This window comes from Anas platyrhynchos, chromosome 6 (genome assembly GCF_047663525.1).
Source record: "Anas platyrhynchos isolate ZD024472 breed Pekin duck chromosome 6, IASCAAS_PekinDuck_T2T, whole genome shotgun sequence".
NCBI lineage: Eukaryota > Metazoa > Chordata > Aves > Anseriformes > Anatidae > Anas > Anas platyrhynchos.
This window is the reverse complement of record NC_092592.1, coordinates 27,152,242-27,174,574: the sequence shown is the minus strand read 5'-3', so window position 1 is coordinate 27,174,574 and position 22,333 is coordinate 27,152,242. Positions and strand designations below refer to the sequence as shown.

General features: G+C 41.9%; 1 protein-coding gene across 7 annotated transcripts in view; it reads right to left on the bottom strand.

Annotated features, from left to right (window-relative positions):
* ARMH3 (armadillo like helical domain containing 3) overlaps positions 1-22,333 on the bottom strand; it is a 118,141-nt gene that overhangs the window by 59,615 nt on the left and 36,193 nt on the right. For 6 of the 7 annotated variants that reach the window (XR_005266529.2, XM_038180813.2, XM_072039711.1 and 3 more), the window contains 3 exons: positions 7,776-7,858; positions 7,144-7,270; positions 4,356-4,431 (listed from right to left, as the gene is read on the bottom strand). Coding sequence is in view for 6 of the 7 variants with exons in the window: in XM_038180813.2 (XP_038036741.1) it covers positions 4,356-4,431; positions 7,144-7,270; positions 7,776-7,858 (286 nt within the window). In the remaining variant the exon portion in view is untranslated. Of the gene's footprint in view, positions 1-186; positions 242-4,355; positions 4,432-7,143; positions 7,271-7,775; positions 7,859-22,333 lie in introns of those variants that run through there. The other variant, XM_038180814.2, reaches the window with a different exon arrangement.

Below are 22,333 nucleotides of genomic sequence, written 5' to 3'. Positions count from 1 at the left end.
CATCCCTTACAACATGACTAGGTCAGCAGCATCTCGCTCTTCTCCCCGTGAAGAGACGCTGAATTCGTTGCCATAAAGCAGAACAATGCTGAAGGGACAACGTAGACTGCTTGCAGCTGCTCAGTTTCTATCAGATCTCTGAACGGAGCCTCCTCCTCTGTCAGGTTTTCAGTAAGTGCAGTTCTGTGGAGCGCTGGTCATTTAACATGAGCTATAGTTCAGGGAGGGGATGGCAGGGATCCTACAACAAAGTACAGACCACCTTGGCCTTCTTTCACCCAAGTGAAGACATAAATGTTCCTTCAGAGTCCTCCTGCCCACATTAGTGGCAAGTATAACCATTTTATATACAACTGTGCAATGCTATAAGTGCTCCTCCAAATCCCCAATCTCTCCTTTATGACCCCAAAAGGAGCTTTGGGAGAAGCAGCCCCTCCTGTACAAAGCAAACATCACAGTGTGTGAAGTAGCTGCAAAATGGCAAAGTGAGTGAAAGCACCCAAGTGAGGATTGCAGTGTGTGCTACAGCAGCACATAAAAGATGCTTGGGAAAAAAAAAAAATCTCTTACCTATTCTATACTACAAACTTACTTTCCACTTGTTAGAAGTGTTTTGAGTGAGAAAAATAAAATTACTTTAAAATGATGATGGGACCGAATTTCAGACAATGGGGAATTAAATCCATTAATCATCAAGTTAATCTATTTATTCACCTTGGAAAAAAAAAATCACAGATCAGGAGAAAGTCTATTAAAAGAATACAAGGCTTCAGCTGCCACCTTCCTCACTGAGTAAGCAATCAGAAGGTGCCCCTTTGAACTTGGCATTAATAAAATTCTCATTAAATGCAAACCTGCACAATGTTATCTTAAAGAGGCTCATTAGCTTCAAAAAAAATTACTCGTATCAAAAGTTGCTTATTTCCTCCGAGGTGAGGAGGTGAGTTTTCAAACCACTACCAGCTAGAGCTTCTCATTTCAGCCCCATCAGTGCTACAGCCACATCTTGCAGTCCATCCTAGCTCAATTATTTATGCAAAGCAGAGCCGAATTTGCAGATAGAAGTTATAAGCACTATTATGAGATAGGACAGCGATGTGGATCACTAATTTCGGCATGGTATATAAGATTTCAGCCAGCTGAGGCTATTATTCTGTCTTCTACTTTCTCTAGGTTGGTCAGAAATTATGAATTATCTCTAAAAGGGAGAGGTATGGAGAGAAGGTAGGAGTATTTCCCCTTCTCTCAATACTCAATGAAAATAACATTCGTGATTATTCTTTACACTGGAGTAAGGAACAGAAAAAAAAATCAGATGAAGTTATAGCAACAACAAAACCCAATTACGCTGCCTCCTGGAGAACACAGTCCAGCTACACAGTTAGTACAATAATAGGATACACAACCAAAGTGGGATCTCTCTCCAGCTGAGAATAAACAAGACTGTATCAAAGATTCTCTAGGTGTTCCTCAGCCTGCCTGTAACAAGCAATTAATCAGATGACCTCGTCAATCCACCACCGTGGGGGGTACAAACGGGATGCTCTGTGCGTCTCCCCACCCGTTCCTCCTGTACATAGATCCACTGCACCCTTGAGAAGCTGTAAACAAACACTTCTCTCCTTGAAGAAATACACATAAAATTGTACATTAGGATTTAAGACACTTAGTACAGCCCACCATCATCCATTCACACACGGATTTTTTTTTTCTTACATTTTTAACCTTTCCCACTAAAGGCCTTACAATAAGGAAATGACAATTTTTAGTATTATTTTTAAATAGCAGTTGTAATGAGATGGAGATATAACCAAAGCGTGACTTTGCACTGCACTGATGCAGCCAAAAGCAGGTAATCATTGCTCATAAAAACCTGCCAGAACAACGGAACAAGCTGAGGAGAATAAAATCCAACATGAGGTGGATTTCTCTAAACCCATTTTCTTCATGGCAAAGGCATCAAGTAAGAAACCGTATGCTAATGCCACCCTAGGGGGAAACCAAAGGGGCATAAACACCAGGCAATTCAGACAATGAGGAGCTAAGGCAAGTAGAAACCAGCATGTTCTTATCAATGCATAACATAATTACATCTTATAATAATATTGGCACGTGTTAACGTACTGTTTCTCTAATAAAACCATCAACCTGACAGCCCTAGAGGGTTTATCCTACTTAAGCATCCTCTCTCCCTGTTTCTCCTTGCTGATTTGGGCTTGCAACATCTCCATGATTGCGTGCAGAGAGCCACAATTATGTTTGCACGAGGCTCCAGTGTGCATTCCTGATCCGACATCAGAAGAAAATATATGGCCCTGGTTTTAATTCTTCCTGTGGATGCTGCTGCTTCAGACCCCGGAAGGCTCAAGGTATTCCTGGAGGAACTGTCCCCTTGCGTCTTTTTCTGTTGCATGAACTGAGATTTTCAAATGCCTAAATTCAGTCTTCAGCTCAGAAAAATACTACATCACCACAGGCCCCTGACTTCATACAGAAAAAAAGTGCATCTAGTCCTATCCCCACTCGTGACAGCGTGATGCTTCCATCACCCTCACACAAGTACAGCACCTGGGAATTTCTCCAGCTTCCAACAGCCAGCTGCTCTGAAATCTACTCAGTTAAAGACCCCTTCGATTTTAAAGCTTTTTGCTTTGTTTTTTTAGCATGAGAAGAAAAACAAGCAAATTAAATACACAGCTCTCCCCCCTCCACTTCAGGAGAGAGGAAAGTGGATAAATCAAACAGACTAACTTTAAAGCCTAATCCCTCTCTAGGCCTTGAATTATCTCTAATTTAGGCTTTGTCTAATTTCACCAAGAAAAACAAACATTCACGAAAACTTCAAAGGCTGTGAAAGACCGGATGAAATTTCAACATAAATAAGCATTGAACAGAACAAAGGAAAAATCTACTTAAAATCTAGTACAGAAACATGTTGGAGGCTCCACAGGCTCCAGCCAGCACCACCCTCTGATACAGGCTGTCCAGAGAGAGGTAACAGTGCCATTTTTTTGGTATCTCTTCTCAGTTGCATGCTGATCCTTACAAAAACAGTTGTTAAGCCAATAGTACACGAATAGACACAAAATCTTGGTTGCACAACCCAGAGGCGAGCGTAAACCCTTTATGACCTCTTGTATTTTTTGTTGTTGTTGCTGGTGGCTTTATTTATTTATTTTTTAAATCTTTTCCCAGATTAGACTTTTCTCTCCGGTTATACAGAGAATTCCCACGGCAGACACGGTGTCACATGAAATGACATTACTTTGCCAACAGCTATCTGTTCTGCTGCTTCATTCAGAGCGCATTATCTGCCCACAAGCATTCATTTATGTCTGTTTACAAAAAAAAAAAAAATAACGGTAGGAGAAAAACAAATCTTCCAGAACTAGACGTGAGGTTAAGCTCACAGACTTACTAAGGTAGTTTATAGACATCTAAGATGTATGCTGACTTGATAGATGCCCTCAGACAGTCTGCCCTACACAATCTCTGTTGTACTAGGAAAAATGACAAGTACTAGCAATACTGAGCTACTTGCTGTTACACAGAAAGACACCGTACCTCTCAGAAAGAGCACCTGGGAAATGAGCAGGGTAGCAATCGGCAGATGCTTTTTCAGTATATGGTCTGCTTAAAAGCCAGAGATAAACAGTAAATTCTCTCTCTCATTCTTCTATTTTTCAGTCACCCAGATCTAAGAGCCACTTGTCCCAGCACCCATCCTCCAGCTTGGTCAGTACTAGTGGCTTCACAAGCCACAAAGAGAAATTACTGCTGCCTTGGAGGAATATAACATAAAACAACCCCCGATATTCCCTAACCTTACAGGTAGAGCACAGCTTCTGCCCTTTAACAGAAAGAGTAAGTTTAAAAGAATATTGAAACATCTAAATAACCAATTTCAAACATGCACTGAAATCTTGTCATCCTAAAAGAGGCTTGGGATCTGCTTATTATAGCTGCCTTATCGTCCTCTTCATAGCTTCATAGAATTGCAATAGAATCACGCAACAGAAATCCATTAGGCTACAATCGTCCTGCCAGCACAGCATTGTTCCCTACTGTATAACTTCTCCCAAGGATGCTGCGAGGATTAATTCATTACAGCTTGTGGTATGTTTTGAAAGCACTCAGTCTACAGAAGAGCTGAGAGAATTATTAGGAAAAGGACAATCAAACCCTGGTGACCCTCTCTTTTATCCCAGAGGGTCCTGCTCAGAGCAGCAATTTAGCCCAACAAAGCAAACAAATTCAAAACCAAGTTCAATACAACAAATGGGAACGTGTCATAATAAGAATGCAGACACACAAGACAAGAATCTCTGAAATTGTCATTAACTTTTACTCCTTACCTAATATTGACTAACGCATGGGTCACCTTGCTTGCAGGCTCCTTCCATTGACCGGCATTGGTAGAAATCCTCAGAACTGAAAGGAAAAGACAGTTACCAGTGCTGGCACAGAACTGACAGTCTTCTCATCCGAAATGTCACAAGTCTGCCCAGGTGGGATGGCAGCCTGCAAACCACAACAAAGCAACATCTCAAGGATGACCATCTGTGATGCAAAGCAGTTCTCTTTGAAGCCTGTATAAGAAAATGAAGGAACATGGAAGAGGTGTGCAGGACACCTGGGAGGCAGGAAACACAGGGGAGAGAAGAGTCTTAATTCTCCTGACTGATTTCATTACCACGTACTAAAGTTGCTCTCCCTCAGAAACGGGACAGCATCCCAAGTCTATTAAACCTTTTATTCTACACGCTGCTATTGTCCTGCAGCTCCTGTTTATGAAAGATTCCACCTGAACAGCACTACATCCTGTGATACAAATCTAACCCAGCAGTGATGGATCCCTTACCTCCCTGTTTATCTGGAACTGCAGAGAGGGATTACACACCAGCCTAGGGAAAAACACTCCCTGTAGGAATGAGTGTGTTGCTCCGTTGCACAGATGGTCTCTGACAGACTTGGGAGCAGATCTGAAAACATTCAGCAATAGGAAGAACTTCTAGGGAATCTTTTTTTTTTTTTCTCCTGCCAGAGCACCCAAAATATTTATCTAGGTCAGAATCTGTAGCGTTTCTATGGTGGCAGTTACCTGAACATCTCTTGCTAAGGACTAAAACAATGAAACAGTAGCAAATGTTTGGATTATTTTTCTGTTTTGCCTGAACAAAAGCAAAATTACTATGAATTTGTATATACAGGGTTTTCTAGCGTTGCACTCTACAATAAGAGTCTGCCTTAGACTTGGAAGTGAAGCAATAGCACTTCATCCATATTGTATTTACGATCAACTAGAAATATGGATGCTACAAGTGAATCCATAAGCGCAGTGGCTGCACACTCTCGCCTATTGTTGCACAAGAAAAACTTTTAGTCCTTAAACATCTGGATAAATCTCAGACTCAGGAAATTTTAAAAGACATCAAGACACCTAGATTCCACTTCCACTGTACAAAGATTCAATATATTAACAAGAAAATTAAAGGATAAAGTCTTTTTCTCATCTGTGGGACAGATGTCCCAGGGTTAGGGGATAGAAGGGTGACTGTAACCCCTGTGAGCTGGACTGACAAAGCCAAAGGAGGCTGTTAGTTTAGTCTGGCTAAGTTACGGCTTTCATCAACTCAAGACAGTGCTGCCTTATCACTTCCTTGTGCTACCATTACATGTCATCTGCAGGGCAAAAAAAAAAAAAAAAAAGTCAGTTCTGAGTAATGTTATTTTGTCAATCTGTAGGTACTGTACTTGAATATCTGAAGTAACGTATTCAGAGAGTTTCCTCTCTGCAGACTTCTACAACATTAATTCAAATGAGTTTGTCCTATGTAGCAGGATGGAAAACATTCATGTGATATATGAAGTGTTCAAAAAGGTCAGATGTGCCTACCGCAGCCTAAGTATTTCAGAGTATTATTTATCCAATCCACTTTCCTTCAGCTTTCACAAGAAGGAGGTTTGAAAAAATTACTGACTAGTAAAATCACCTCATCTTACTAACTGCAATTCTCGGGAGTAGGAAATGGGTTAGCAAAAAATCTTTTGAGCTCAGAGAGCAAAATTGACCAACTGATCCCTTATATAACAGATGAAAACTGTAGGAAGTTTATACAAAAAGGGCGATTCATTTTCACTTGCAATTACAGGGAGTATTTGGCTCCTTTTATTTTGTTGAGGATAACTCCCTCCCATGTCAGCAGAGTGTTGTGGCCAACTGTCTCTGTCCCACAGCCCCTAGCTCCCCTTAAATGCTTATATTAACTCCTGTTGTTTGATGGACGATCAAACTGAGAAGGGAGCAGGGAGTGAATGGAATAAAGGTCCTTCTAGAACAAAGCAAGCAAAAAACACAGCTTCATTCTTTTCTTCACAGCTTCAAGCATGTAGGCACTGCACCACTCTTTGCTGCAGCTACCCCTAGCTACAGGCTCCTGTGTATACACAGTCTGATTTTGCCTCCATGCATTCTTTGCTCTCCTTTGTTCCTCTTTTCCCTGCTGGGTTTCACTTGGTAGCACTCCAGCACGTCTCTCTCTCTCTGAAGGATGGCAGCTTCTCCCTATTTTGCCAGTAGGCACATTCTTCAGTCCAGTGATTTGCTTGTCATTGCAAGCAGGTTTGCGAGGGCTGTTCTCTTGGTTTGTTTTGGCAATGACTACTCTAGATGTGATTTGTCTAGCACAGCAAGCTTCCTGTTATAAAAGTTCCTCAAATTCTTTTCCAAACTCTTGTTTGCACTGAGTGCTTCTCTGTGCTGGCTAGTTCTGCAGCATGTACTGACCTTGACTCTTAAATGTGATGGATGCAAACTACAAATTGATGGACCAAACAAAAATGCATGAAATGTGTAATACCACATAAATTTGTTGGCACAATTGGCCACTTCAAATCACAGCAACTGGCTGTTAGAGAGGCAATGGGTCTGCTCTTATTTTCTTCTGACTAAAAATATGTATTGCTTTAACAAGTTTCTCTCTCTCAATTCCTAATTTACCAAATATATCAACACAAAACATGTCCAATCAAGGAGACAGGCATCGGCAGCAGGTGGACAAAGAACACCTGACAAACACCCACCACCATCCTCACTTCTACTCATGGTTAGAATTCATTCCTGACCAGTCAGGAGGTACTCACCCATAGAATAAAGGTTGTCAAAATTCTGGTGCATCCGAATGATTTCATAGTACAGCTCATCATAGCTGCTGGGCGTGGGGAGAAAGGTGTCTCCATAAGTGATAAACATGTTGAATAGGTTCACAACCTATACAAAGAGGTGAAAAGAAGTTACAACATGAATATTTACACGAAGCTAGACTGCAAGAGAATACAAGCTATGTTCAAAACCTTCAAAGAAACAGCTCTTGTTTCCGTTACCCAGTATTGCATTAGCTCATTGTTCTGTTGTCTTCATTACAGTACAGAAGAGACAGACAAGCAGATTAAATATCATATCTAGGTCCAGAAAAACAGCTTTCTAGTATTTTGTATACAAAGGACCATACAACAAGAAAAAATATTACCAAATCCGGAAAATTAAGCTAAGTCTTTCCTCACACAAGCTTGTTTATTTCAATGAGACCATACAGTGACTCCAAACTCCCCATTTTCCAAATATCTGGCAAAATCAGCCACAGTGATGTTCCTCAGCTTAGTTGCCTTGTCCTGATACCTCCTTACCCAGGAAGAAATTATGAATTCTTTCCTAAAATTCATTCAAATTTAATTAACTTGTTTAAAAGAAGAGGATTTGATTTGTCTGTACTCACCATAAGAGCAAGGGTGAAGATGTTGTGTTTGGCCAGCAGCACTGTCTCATTAGACATGAGAAACTTCAACAAGTTGATCAAAGCTAGGAGAAAACACATTTATTTTTTTTGAATAAAACTAAAAGCAAAGCCATTCTCAACAAGTCACTTAAATATATATGCATTTTCATTATCCAATATCAACTAACTTAAATGACAGCTGCATACTTCTCAGAAATATATCAATTCCCACATTTATTCTCCTTCACTGACTTCCAAATCAAGTTCACACCGGCTCAAGGTTAAGTCACTTGTTAGCTTAGATGGTCCAGGTTTTTTTTGTGTGTGTGTTTTTTGTTTTTTGTTTTTGTTTTTTTTTTTTTCTACCTGCCAGACCTTCAAATGAGCCTTGGAGCTGGAGAATCCAACTGTCTCCTTTCTGCTTCATACATCACCAACATGATGTATGCAGTCAGCCCCAAACTGTCACTCCTGTTGATATGTACAGTTTAAAAAAAATAAAAAGATGAAAAAACAAAAAACTCAGCATAGCTTTTCTGTAGCTCTGTGTCACTGCTGCTGCAATGGTACAAGGAAGGATGTACTACTTTATTGTGTCAGTTATCTAGGGCTGTGCAGTAAAGACTACAGATCTGGTTCACGCTTGTCTTGAGAAAGAAAACAAAGGCTTCTGCTGTAACCACCCAGTATCTGTTAGTGATAGTGGGAATTAACAAAAAGGTTGGCTAAAAAAGCTTTAATCACACAGACTTTACAATAAGCAATTGCATTCTATACACTTGAATGAAATGGAAATTTCTTTACCTTGTTGCTTCAAGTTCTGGATTTATTTTTTGTTTTTTTAAAAGAAGAAAGCTATTTTCTTCTGCAGGATACCTGCTCAGGACTAAAGCTGACACCTGCCTAGAACAGATTCTTAACATACTCTCTGCTCTGAAGTCAACAGGTTTCAAGATTTTAAAAAACTGAAATAGATGGCCTACAAAGTCAAGCTGGAACACTAAATTAAAGACGTTTTAAAAGGTTCTTGATTACCTGCTAATTGCTAGCTGCATCTACTGATTTCTTACAGGTGAAACTAGAATTTGTTAACCTGTTCCTTTTCTCCCCAGTTTGTGGCAGCACTTCCACAAAACATACTGCTGCTCATGGTTTGGTGCAGCCAGGAAAGAACATTGGGAAAACAAAAAAAATGAAAGAAAAAGAAAAACACACAATAGCTCAACAGTCCCAAGAGAAGCCTAGGGACAGCTATCTCCGGTGTACTAATCCGGAGCTATTTCCAGACAAACAACCAGGAATACTTGGATTCTCAAAATTCACCACGACTTGTGAGGCTCTAGACTGTTAGAAACCACATTCCACAAGTTCTAGATGCTAGAGAGAAACCTGGTCAGTGAGACACTTAAGCAGTTACCACCCAGTACCAAATGGAAGATTTGAGATATGCCATTTGAACAGGCAAAACAAATTGTCCATGAATTTATAAAGTTTAAATATGACTTCAGATTTCTACGTAATATGAACTGAAGTAATTACTGCCACCTTCAAACACTATCATTATCTACTCAACTAACACATACTAGTCAGTAAGCCTGCAAGAAAACCAGCTTTAGTTTGGAAGAACCCCACTGCAAATAGAAAATGGATCATTCAACTCAGCCCAAAAGGTACAGGCTATGAAACAGGAGTAGATAAAGTACAGGGAACAAGAATGACGTAAGGGCAAAACTCAAATCCTTCCCTCGCCCTTCCTTCAGGACTACAGGGTACTCCAAAAAGATAAAAACAGAAAGCCTACAGTAAAAAAGCAGATGTGAAGAGACTCATAAATTCTGGAATTAAACTTTCAGAGACTATGAATACAGACCTGCAGCCACTGCCTTCCGATACTAGAGATTCACAAGGAAGATCAAAAGTTTACATATGGCCCTAAAAAGAGAAGTCTACAGTCCTTGGGAGGATATTTACTCATGGCAGACAGCAGTTACTTCAGTTTATTCCAATCTACCAGCGGGTGGCTTGATGTTCAATTACAAACCAGACTGAACAAAGTTCTCTGCAAACTCCAGATGGGCAAGTGACTTTTCTTGCAAGTCTATTCCAGGAATTAAGTAGCAGCAGCAGCCTCCCCCCCTTCCATGACAGACGACAACTTTGTGGAGCAGTAATACTGATAACTTTTCAGTCCCACCACAAAACTCCTAATACCATCAGCATCTCATCATCAGACACTCAAACACCTGGGACCAAAATCAGAGTGAAATCAGAGCCTGGATTCCAGCTCTGGAAACTCTCCTGTCAGGTATTTTTTCCGCAAAACAGCCATTTCAAAACAAAGAAGTAGCAGGTACAGATTGGCTCTCCACTGGAGCAGAAATCCAGCTAAAAACAGGTTTCCAAGGTAACCAAGCCTCCAACAGCAAAAAGTACAGTCTCCCGCAGCCAGTGCTTTGGACTGAAGACAGCTGCCCTGCATCTCTGCCACAGCAGCTTGTTAGCCATTCCTCTAGTTAATGCTTATAAGCATGATGTTACCTCTTTTCCAAGCCACAAGACTCCATATAACCACTTCTCCTGCCCCTGCGCTGCTGTTCAGCTACTTGCAGTTGGGGTTTCTGAAGGCAGAGCAGCAGAGCTCTGTTTTTTCCACAATAAATGGCACGAAGCCTCGTGTTTTTGTACCATCGCCTCTCACATTTCCAGCAGAACCCTGTTGAAAAGCCTTTGGCAGCAGGTGGTCGCACAGCGTGAAGAGAAGGCGCTGAACATCCAGACACCATGAACACGGAAGCTGCTAGCAGTGAGAAGACATTATTTTTAAAAGACAGAGCCTAACCATCACTATCTAGAGCACAAATACTGACTGACAGGGGCAAGCACCCCACAATTGTCCATTGCAGTGTACCTCAGACACCTCCCTGAAGCACTTGCATTGCTCTTTTTTTTTTATTATTTAAATGTTGTCATCAATATAAAGACCCGCTGCTGTGCTCTACCCCAACATCTGCTGTAATAAGTTTGCTTGTGTTTAATTTTCCTGCTTCAGTTTGAAAGACAAGATATTACTGCTGCTTGAAATCCACCTTTGTACTTAAATTGCACAGCATCAACTCACAACTTACCTGTGTTGTTACTTCCTAAAAAGTAGGACAGGGACGCCTCACATGAAAAAGGAACTCAGTGCTGGGCTCAGAGCTGGTCCTCCAGGTTTACAGTAACTGTGTGCACTGCACAGACTAATACCCAGCAGTTTGGGAACCCCACAAGCTGTAGTGCTCTTACCTGCACCAATGCTCAGAGAACGACCAACCTCCTTCTCTGCCAGCACATTCTGCACCAGCCTCTGTTCAGTTTGCTCAAAGAAAGGCACAGCAACACTGTGGATATGAGTCTAAATCCATGACTACCTTTGTAGCCTCTGCTTGTAAGGCAGACCTGCATTGAAAATGAGGGCAGCTATGCCCTGAAGTTTTCGGGATTAACAGCTCTGAGACCCAGCTTCAGATGCCGAGTGCCCTTCAGTGACAATTACACACACCAAATAAATCCTGAGAGCAAAGGTCCAGCTGGCTGAACATCCACCCATCCCCGAGCTTCGACAGGGCACTGTTACCGCTGTTCCTGAGCAACCTGGAGCCAAAGCAGATGTGTCACTTCTTCCCTACTGCAATAAACTGTTTTCCTCTCATACCCAATCTGCAGGCTGCCCTCTTACACTAGCCATGAAATTATCCATGTTTGCTCCCAGTGGAGCAGCAGTTTCAATTTCTCAGCTGTGCAGACAGACAGAACTATAGTCCTTGCTTCGCCACAGCCACGTTATCCAAATTTCTGTCCCAGGATTTAACAGTGATGGATGGTTTGGGCAAGAGAACTGATTCAATATGAACTGAAAAACAGCACTTGTTTTTCTGCAATACACTCTAGAGTATTTTTTTTTTTTTCTAAAGATACCTGTTTTTGGCATCCCTCACCAGGATACAATACACCCACTACAGTAAGCCTCAAAATCCATAATTTCACATTGCAATAAGTATCACCGGAACTTCTTTAGCAACAGAAACAGGAGGCTGTAACTGAAGCAAACTAGCAGCAATCAGCATTTGTATGTGAGCTCCTCATTTTGTGCCCTTAGCTGAGCATACTGACTACACTTCACAACTTGACAAGCAGAGAACAGAGCCTTGAACACCTATATTTGCAGCCTCAAAGCCAAGTAGATAAGCACACTAAGTGGACACTTAAATTGGGCATGAAGCCATATGACTGGCTGTATGTGACAGTGGTGCAACTCATCCAAACCAGGTTTTAGGCAATTTTCGCTCCCAAGGATTATTATAGCCAAAGGAGGGGAACAAAATTAGATTGTCAGCTTTTACAGATACCTTCCCAGCTTTTTAAACTGAAATGGCTGCACTGAAAGAGGTTCTTAGCTCCTCCATCATGCAGCTGCTTTTGAATATTGACATTTTTTCCTTATCTGCTCTTGTGGCCAGTCTGTGCTGAGGAGCGAGTACTCCTGCTCAGCCATTTGCAAGCTAATCTGCTGTAAGGAGGCTGTGGGCAGCCAGCTTCTCTTCCTCTCTTCTACCACGAAAAAGGCAATTCCAGGTCTGGACAGCTGCACTCCGTTTTTCCCTCCTCCTCCCCTATATTCCTCCTCCCATTGTAGACTTACCTCTTTTCCCTGTAAGCCTTGTTTCAAACAGAAGTAAATTCAGGCTTGGCACATCTGGCATTCAGACAGTTTTTGTTCTATTCAGTGTCTGTGTTCAGCCTTTGGCTCACGTGTAGCGGAACAGGAGCATGGGGGTAGGTTAAGTAGAAAAAAGGGAAAGGAAGAGAAGTAACACCGTCCCTTGGGCAAGTCAGAATGTAGCACAGACTCTGCCACAAGCATCAGAAGGCTCTGATGTGCTATTGCACAACAGAGCAGAAGAGAACAGCCCTGAGACACACATCAATGAGATCTTGGATGAGTTGAGCACAGTATGGAAGCCTCTGTCGCCGCATCTGCTGTGCTCGCAGGTCAAAAAATTTTCTAATGGTGCATATAATGGCCTTCAACAAAGGAACAAAGGAGGGGGAAAAAAGATGTGAGGGCTCCCCAGAAGCTACAGTGTAAGATCAATTAACAAGGATCCTGTGCTCTACTAATATCCTCTGGTTTTCTACCCTCAGACTCTCAGAACACACTGGGAAGAACAGTGATTTCCCAATTCCCCCTGGAGGTTATCACTGTATCATCAATATGCTCAGTGCCCTGCTTTCAGCATCTCAACTGGCATCCCCCTTCAGATGATCTCCACCCACACGGCACTACAGGGCAGCTGATAATGACAATGAGGCAATGCCTCCCTGCCACGCAGAAATCCTGAGCCAACAAGCACTTCAGCAGCACAGTAACCCTCCTGGACTCCTTACAGGCAGCCTGTTCACTTAAACACATTCTCAAGGCAAGGTCCATCCCACTCACAGTAGCACATGGCATACCAGACCTGGGAAAAATTAGTGCGCTAGGCTGGGACTAGGAAGAAACTGAATTCAGTTTCTCTGGAAGCAGCACTTCAAGTCTTTGTGTGCTTCAACTGCTCCAGCTTTAGATAGGAAACAGCACTGTTCTGTCTGCTGCAGCACCCAAAGTGGAGACAGCTGGCTTCAGTCTTCAGCAAAAAAGGAATTACCTGAGCTGGGCTGCTGAAGGCAGCAATATGACCTGTAACCACCAGCCATACCTCTGCTTCTCTTCCTTGTTCCTGGAAGAGAGGGATCAGGCTCTGGGAAGCAGAGATCCCCCAGAAGCTGGTTGCTGTTTCTGAACACAGATCTGTCCCCTGGCATCTGAGCAGCTCTACATCAGGGAGCTAACAAGAACAGCACCGGCTGTACCAGGTCAGAGCAAAGGCCCACCTAAACACAGTATTCTGTCTCTAACAGTGGCCAACATCAATTACCTGTTGAAGAATAACGTGCCAAACAATGCTTTCTCAAACGCTCTTCCAGACTCTAAAATTCAGCATGACTCCCTTCACGTGTTAGGGAAACTACTGCACGGGGTGGGGAAATAACAGACTCGCATGACTTGACAATACCATAACCACAGCCCAGTCCAGTCTCCTATTCCAGGCGGGAGATGATAAGAGCCAAGCTGGGATAACCACATATCCCCACTGGTTTCACTGTGCTGTTACAAGGAGGAAAAGAGACCCTGGAATAGAGTAATCACCTGTAATAAATGCCATACCTGATGAGAAATTCAGAGGTAGGGAAGCAAAAGGCTCGAATGCGTTACCCAGCAATGACCTGAGCGTTAGGAAGGAGCAGATCTGGCTGTGTTTAGCATGGGCAACCACTCGGCTGAACGGTGATCAAAACAAACCCAGCAGGAGACGAATGTCTACAGATAGGTTTTGACAGCAAAGAACCAGAGGTAGTTTCCAGATAGAGCAGTAGGAACACGAAACGTGTCCAAGAAATAGCTCCATTGCTATTACAAACTAATGCACCAGAACCCCCTGAGGCACGAGCTATCCCGGCGTCCCTGGACACGCTAACCAATTACTCAGGGACACGGCGCTTGCTGCTTCCCGTCAGTCAGCCAAAGTGCTGGAAACCAGAGCTGCTGCACCGTCGCCGCAGTCCCCTCTCTCAGGAGGGCAGGGGAAGCAATACAAGCTTTGTCAGCATCGCTATTTAACATGCTTCAGCTCCTCTCCTTTGCTCTGATAAGGAGGAAGAAACCTGCTTGCAGGGGGAACGGCCACCTGGCTGGAGGGCTGCTGCCACCGCTGCCTCCCTGCTTGCCGCATTCCTGCTCCCGGCCACCAAAGCTCTGCAGCAGACAGCAGCTTATTATTGGCAGGCCCCCCGCTGCCAGCATCTTGGAGATCTACAGCTGTTCCCTCTTTTCCCCACGAATTTCAGGGTATAAGCATGAAAGCAGCCTTATTCTTCATCAGGAAGAACAGCACGGCAAGGGCAAGGGTGCATGCTGGCATAACCCATGGCTCCCGGGATCAGCCGAGTAAGCCACTTCATTTCCAACCCTTTACTTACCTTACATAGCCCCCGTTCCTGGTACTCACTGTTCCCACCTAACTACAGCCAACGGTGTGCAAATTGCAAGCTTAATGGAAATGCTGATTGCTGCTGCCAGAGCAATGCTGCTTGATAGCATTCCAGCAAGTAGTAGCAGAGAAATGGCATCTTCTAACTTCAGCTGAAACTCAGATGAGCAATGTGTCTTTTTCTTAAAAAGTTAAATAAAAACTGTGAAATAATTAAAAAGCAAACACCTGCAAGCTACACGTTCCTCTTTAGAGGAAAGGGAGGGATTGAGCTTAATTCTACTCCAGCCGATGGTGCAGGTTCACACTTAATTAAACAGTAGTCTTGGGAGTTAAGATTGCACATTTTTGCACAGGGTCTAAAATCAGAGCCTGTTTAGAAAGGATGAGCATGAGAAAGAGCAGAAACACTGAGCAGGGACATGGGAAGACAACAAAGTAAGGGACCTAGAAGTGTTGCTTCTTGGAAACAAAAAGGGCATGGGGATAAGTCACCGCATTTGGAGTGCTGCAACCCCTCCGCACAGAAGAAATGGCTGTAAACAGCTTTGCTGTAACCTTTCTATCATCAGTAAGACTGTTTCCCCCAAGAGATTATCACACTCTACTAGGTCACCATGATCTACAAACTCTTAGGGATGCACAACCCAATTCTTTGGTGTTAGCTGGCTTTACTTAAATAAATACATTGCAGCACAGAGCAACGTATCCAGATGAGACCTGCCAAGCAGTATGACGAAAAGGTTGCCAGATGGCCACTGAAATGCCTGAACTTCCTTTGTGCACATCTGAGCAGAGCAAGGCTCTGTTGATGAAGAATTTCCATCCTGATCTCACCAGGTGAACCACAAAAAAAATAACATCAGATTTTGATTATTAGCTTCCATCAGTAACTGGAGTCAAACTCCTTACTGATAGTGTTAAAATATATTAATAGAAAGTGATAGTCGCTACAATTAAGTAAAAGTACACTAACAAATACATAAGTGAAAGGAGATACTTCCTAAAAAATGCTGCACATAGGGAATTCAGAATATTATTTTATAAGAAAGCCACTTATTTTTATTTATTTGCATTTCTTACACCTGTACTTAACCAAATGTGAAATGCTGTTACCACAGAAGAATTCTAGTTTTGGTTGAAAAAGGTGACGTGGAAAGGTTAATATGAAATTGGCCAACCAGGTGAGAAGAGCATTTGTAGTCTTTCTTCTGAATATCATACATCATCTGCTTATAGTTCGCTTTGTAAGATGGGACAGGGATTTTCTTTGGGATAACATGGAGCTACAGAAGTAAATTTAAAAAAAATAAATCGATATCAACCCTCAATATTCATCATAGCTACAGACAACATTTCTTTTATAAGATGATCTTTCAGTTTCCATCCTTTCCTAAATTCTAACAGGACTAGTTAAGTAAATAATGCTAAATACCAGTAAAATCAATTAATAGCAGAGAGGAAAATAACACAACTTATACAAATCTACAAGTCCATTTTTATAAACCAACAAATTCATCCGTTCAGGTGCTCCATCACCTGAACTCTGCAGAAAGTGCCCAATCTGCCCCAGGGAGCTGCTACCCATCAATCAGGAATCCCAGCAGCCTGCATCCAAACCAAGCACACAGAGCATAAAACTGCTGCCACACATGCCAGGGGCCAGCGCTCAGCAAACGTCACTTTTGCAGTCCCACGACTAACATCTGCCCTCAGGATGTTAATAGAAGACCTATGAAATCCTGCTCATGTCTTTCTTGGCAAAGAAAGAAGTCACAAGCACGGCTGAAACAGGCTAGACATCATCCTGATAAGAAAACATCCTTTCTTCAAGTCTACAATAAATTAAGAAGCACTGACAAATAAAGCAGGCTACACACCTTAGCTAGACACTAGCTTTCATTCTCTGTTTGCCATGCCAAAGTAAGGTCCCAGGAAGACATTCAAATAAGAGAATAGGAGAAGGATATTTAGTCCCATCCCTGAAAGTTAAAAATACTGAAGATTCACATGATGATGTCTACCCCAAGGTTTCTATCCAGTAACACTTCCCAGCCTCTCCAGCCCTCTGAAAAAGCCACGTAAGAGTGTCTTCATTCCTCCTTCTACTCCAACTTCCCTCCCCTGTGCCATTCTACCCAGTTTCTCCAACCTTCTCCAAGGTCTCCAGCACAGTACAGGTGCCTAGGAGATGTAGATGCTGGTATGTAGCTTCAAAAGGTTGGACCAACCTCCCACAGCCATAAGGCATGGTGAAATTAGAGGGTGAGCATCAGGTAAAGCTTGCACTAAGTAGAGACACAAAGGAGCTAAAACTCCAGCATTTGTTCTGCAGTCCTCTTTAGAATTTACAAGCAGCAGAGTGAAGTCAGAAAGCATTTTTGCTGGAAGGTGTTTGAAAGGTCAAGCCTCACATAACGATTTCTTTCTCTTCCCAAAACAGAATGCTTCAAGTAGAACCAGTTAACAAACAGGCCTTTGTTCTCACCGTAGATCTCACTTTATGAAAGGATTTTATGATCAACACACAACCTCCTGTTCCTTCCACCCTACCCCTATGCATGACCTTTATTATAACCTTTGAAGATGTTGTGCTGAAGAGACATTCTTTTACGCTTGTGTCATCCTTCCCAGCTTGAAAACATTTCTTTGTTCCTATATCTATGGAATTCCTAATTGCACAGAAATTACCACAGTAGCATCATCTGTATCATCAGCTGGAGAAGGGCATTGGTTAAATAACTGCTTCCTCTGAACTCCACTAAGAGGTCACCCACATTCGGAAGACACTGTCCTTGGATCTTCAGCCTTGGTAGTATTTTCAAAGCCACATAAGACATTTTGCATGTTTGGAAGAAGGTCAAATTTTAGGTCTTTTATTCAAACAAACAATCTTAAGTAATTTTCTAACTGACCAAGCAGCTCTATACTCTGTCAAACTCTCATAGCACCTAGTGATCAGACAATTTACCAGTGCACTAAACAGTACATGAATCTTGTCTCCAACAAAAGCTTCAAGACAAGCTTCCCTTGTCAGGTAGCTGCTGCAGAATGTTACAGTGATGGCAGAATTAGAGATGATGGGGAGATGCAACAGTACCTGATTTCCAATCTGTTCAGCAACACAGATCAGAGCGTTGAAGCAGACTATCAATTGCTGGAGAACCAGAAATGCCATAGGTAATAAGCACTATTAGTAATCAATATGTCAACAGAACTACCAAAGCAAGATACAAGTGACTAAACAACACCAACTTAAACATACACTACACAAAGACAAGTGCGTTATACATACTGAAAGGGTTACTTTCAACCTCCAAAATATTCTTTACTTTAATATGTTCCAGAGGAACCTTTCACCTCTTGAGTATTCCCCCCAAAAAAGTTCAGCATATTATTCCCACATTATAAATACAGAAACTGATAAAAAGATCCAAGGAGTCCACACAAAGAATAAAATTATATTTTGCCCAGTAGCACTGCAAAAGTCTGCTTTGACAATCCAAATAAAAATGGATAAAAATTAACTGCTTGATGATGCCACACACTTGAAGCACCTCCATTTAAAGAGTACATTCAGCACCTGTCAAAAATAACCAAGCTACGAGACAAGAAGCTGTAGCCTGTATGTTACAATAATTTGGGAACCTATCTTCAGTGCTTTCTAATAGAAAATCTCATTTGTAATCCAACTTCATATTCAATTGCCCTGATAAATAGTTATCTCTCCATTATTCACTACTATATATTTTTAAATTATCTACCTCTTCCTATTATAAGTCTACATTAGAACTGCTTTTCTGTTTCTTTAAACATGACTTTTGCTTAAAGCAAACCATAGCAACTGCAAAGAAGTTACCTGCACCCCCCCCTAAGCTCGGAGTGAATTGCTCAAGCATTACTAATTTTGAGGTGGGAGGAGTTGAAGAAATGAGGTATTTTTAAATAAAAAGCTTAAATGACTCACGAAAATTCTTTTGGCATAGCTTATACATGCTTGACAACAACAACATATATAGCACCTTTCAGCACCCAAGTGCTGTACATACTAGCTAGAAAAGAGTTCGACAATTAAAACTCAACCCCAACTCTATGACCAGCAAAATCAACCTTTCTCACATGGCAAGGAAAGGAACCTAAGAAAAACATCGGGTTTAACGTGGTATTTCTCAAAGCAGGGAACTGGTTGCTACTAAGTAAAGTTTCCTCTTTAGCTGTAAGTTAACTTACACTTGACATTCAATAAATCAGCTTTTAAAAAGTATCAGCTACCCGGCATAACAGCCCAGCAGATCTGCAAATTGTCCAGAATGGAAATAGGGGAACACAATCGTATCTACTTAAGATTTCCAACGCTGGCCAAAATTTCCACGCTAGTCATCAATAATAGCACAATGTCATAGAAGAAAAAAATGAAGGTTTTCTTCAGAGCTCAAAGGAAAGAGACATACACTAATGACAGACAATTGAACTGAAGATAAGCTGCCGTTGAGTTCTCTTTATTAGGAACCAAGATCAGAAGGAGTCTCTGGATCTGAATGTCTTATCCATCTATCAGCAACTGCACGTGGTAATTATTTCCATAGACTGATCAAAATGCAATTGCTTTTGCGCTAGTGCTGTTTTTAGGATATTCTGAAGTCCAGCTCCACCAGCCATCAGATACTTATTTTCACACAGTCTCTAGTCAGAGCCAGTTTACATGCACTACTTTTGCCATCTACACATCTTCCTTTCTGTCCTGTCTGTTCTGCACCTCCACTCACGCTATTTGCAGTCCCATGGATCATTCTCTGGCAGCTAAACCTTCTCAGTCACCTGGTCAGCCCAGCTAGAAATCTATATTGTATTGAATGCCCTGGTCCTGGCCCCTTCGCTTAACAAGAAAAAAAAAAATAATTAAAAAAAACAGTCTGATGTGGAAGCTAAGGCTAGATCACAACTGAAGACTTAGAAACAATGTTTTCCTTCTTCAAACTGAGATATTGAAAAAAGATGACAAGCAGAAGTAAGATCCCATGCAAAAAATGTGGCATACAGCAGCACATCCAAACAATTAAAGTATCGAAAACTACAAAAACAGACACGTGTGTCCTGAGAGATGCCAAGCATGTACCTCCACTGCTTCTCTCTGCCATCTTTGTAACTTAAAATCAAAAAAGGAAAGGCAGAAATTTTCTTGAAGTCCTGCTGGTCTTCCAAAGACAAGGAACCCACAAATGGAGAGCATCAATCTATCTATCAGATGACACACGAGCGGCTTATCTTAGAGAACAGCTAACTTTAGAAACAGTAGGTGAGCAGAACGCTCCCTTCGTTGCTACTGCTTCCACCTACAACCTCTATCTTGGATCCTCCACATTCCATACAGACTACCTCCTCACCCCACAGTATTCCCTTTGTCTTTTTCTCCCACTCAGTTTTCTTCCTGAAACTACTCTCCGCCTGTTATGTTCTAGATACGCTACTCTCCCCTCCTTTCAAGGCTTCCTTACACCAATTCCCTCTATCTGCTTTGCTCCACTCAGCTTTGTTTGGGGGCTTCCACTGCTGTTATCCACACTGCACAACTGCAGCTTTGCTCCAGTCATCACGTACCTTGTCATTTAAGAAGACAAGTGTGGGCTTGAAGACCTTCTGTAAAGCTTGCCTGGTTGAGCAACTGAGGAGATCTCAGACCTTAAGGTGAGTAGATGTTCCCTTTTAGGCACTCATCCAGCAGTGACAACTAATTCTTCAGCCCAAAGGGATGGAAATGAATGCAGGAGGCCCTGTACTCTGGTTTAGCATTGTCTGTCAGGCTGATCAAGACTAGAAAAATACCTTTTTCTTTTTTTTTTTTTTATATCAAAGGCAGCAATATTCTGGGTAATCAATGAGCAGCCTTGATAGGGATAAGAGTTAATTATGAAATACATCTCAAGATAGAGCTGGCAATTAGCACTTAGTCTGCCACAAACAGCACTTTAGAAATACACACCTGGAGCAGTAAGGAAAGGCCCTTTTACAGGTGCACATATCAGTCAACACAAGGCCTTGCCAGCCTGTATGAATCACCTAGCAGCTGCTGAAGAATCTCTGTTCCCCTCAATATCCTATAGAAAGAAGATTTAAAACACTTACTGTAATTTACTTCTGCAGGAGAGGATCTCCCTACACATGCAGAGATCTATACTAAGGGAGGTGGAGCCCTTCAGCTACATCAGGTGTGCAGCCATTCCTGGTCCTTCACTCAATCTGAGTGCTTTTTACTATACTGCTTTGCTTTCTAAGCATGTGCAGTACCTAATACTTGTGCGGCACTTTACATTTCCTAAGCACTGTCCAAACACCAGCTAGAGACAGCTAACAAGGACATCTCAGAATACTGAATCAATGTGTAGCAAGGATTACTGTTTTTTCCCCCTAAAACAGGAAAAGTTAAAGATTGAAAGATGTCTCATACTGCTCTCTGGACTGTGGAATAGTACCTTCAAGGAGAAAGCATTATATTTGAGATTTGAATAACGCCATTGTGTAGGAAAGATCCAGCTCACCCTGGCCAAATAGGAATGGATCCAGGTTGCTGGTAACTGCTGAGAAGACATCACACAAACTGTCAGATGCAATTTCTATTCACCACAGACATTCGCATTGTAAACACTTCTCCTGAACTAGTACTACACTGCAGCCATGCCTCTAGGGGTTCTGTTCTGAAGAAAGCAACAGAAAAGAAATCACTAATCCCTTAATTAGGGGCACCCACTTCACCTTCTATAGGAATAATTTAGAAAGCCTGAATGGGCCACATGTCACACAAGGCAAAAATTTATTAACTGAACCTGACTCAGATTGTCAGTTCGTTTTTCTGTACCTACACTCAGCTGTGCAAAGCTACTGAAGGGAAGTACTCAGTGTTAATTAAGAACAGCTTCAGAAGCCACTCATCACCACCTTCCTCCCTCTCAAATTTCTGATGGGAGTTACATTACACCAGCAAGTCACTGATCCTAGGTCTCAAGTACATCTCCAGGAATACACAATTAGGGCCATATTCCCTTGAATTTTCATAAACCTCTTGTTTAAGACACAACAGCTTGGGGATTAACTGTACTTTCCTAGCTGAGCTACTTCAACACTTGCAAGGTTAAAACAGAAGCACACACCATAACCACAAAAGAAACCTGTTAGTCTCCTCATCCATTCTGCTATCCTCCTCTCCAGACCTCCCACACAATGATGGCATCATAAAACAGTCCTAAAATGCTACATCCAATACATTATGAAAAAAAAAAATCAAGCATTTTAAAAAGATACCAGTGGCATAAACCAGACTATCTGCCATCAACGCAAAGGTCAGACCTATACACCTCTCTTCCTTCCCACTGACATTTCTAGGTTGTTCTCCTCAACAGGAGATTTAATGTACACTATTCTATGTATATCCACTTCTTACAGTTAAAAGGAAAAGTAGGGTCCACCCTCCATTTTATCTAAGAACCTACCTCC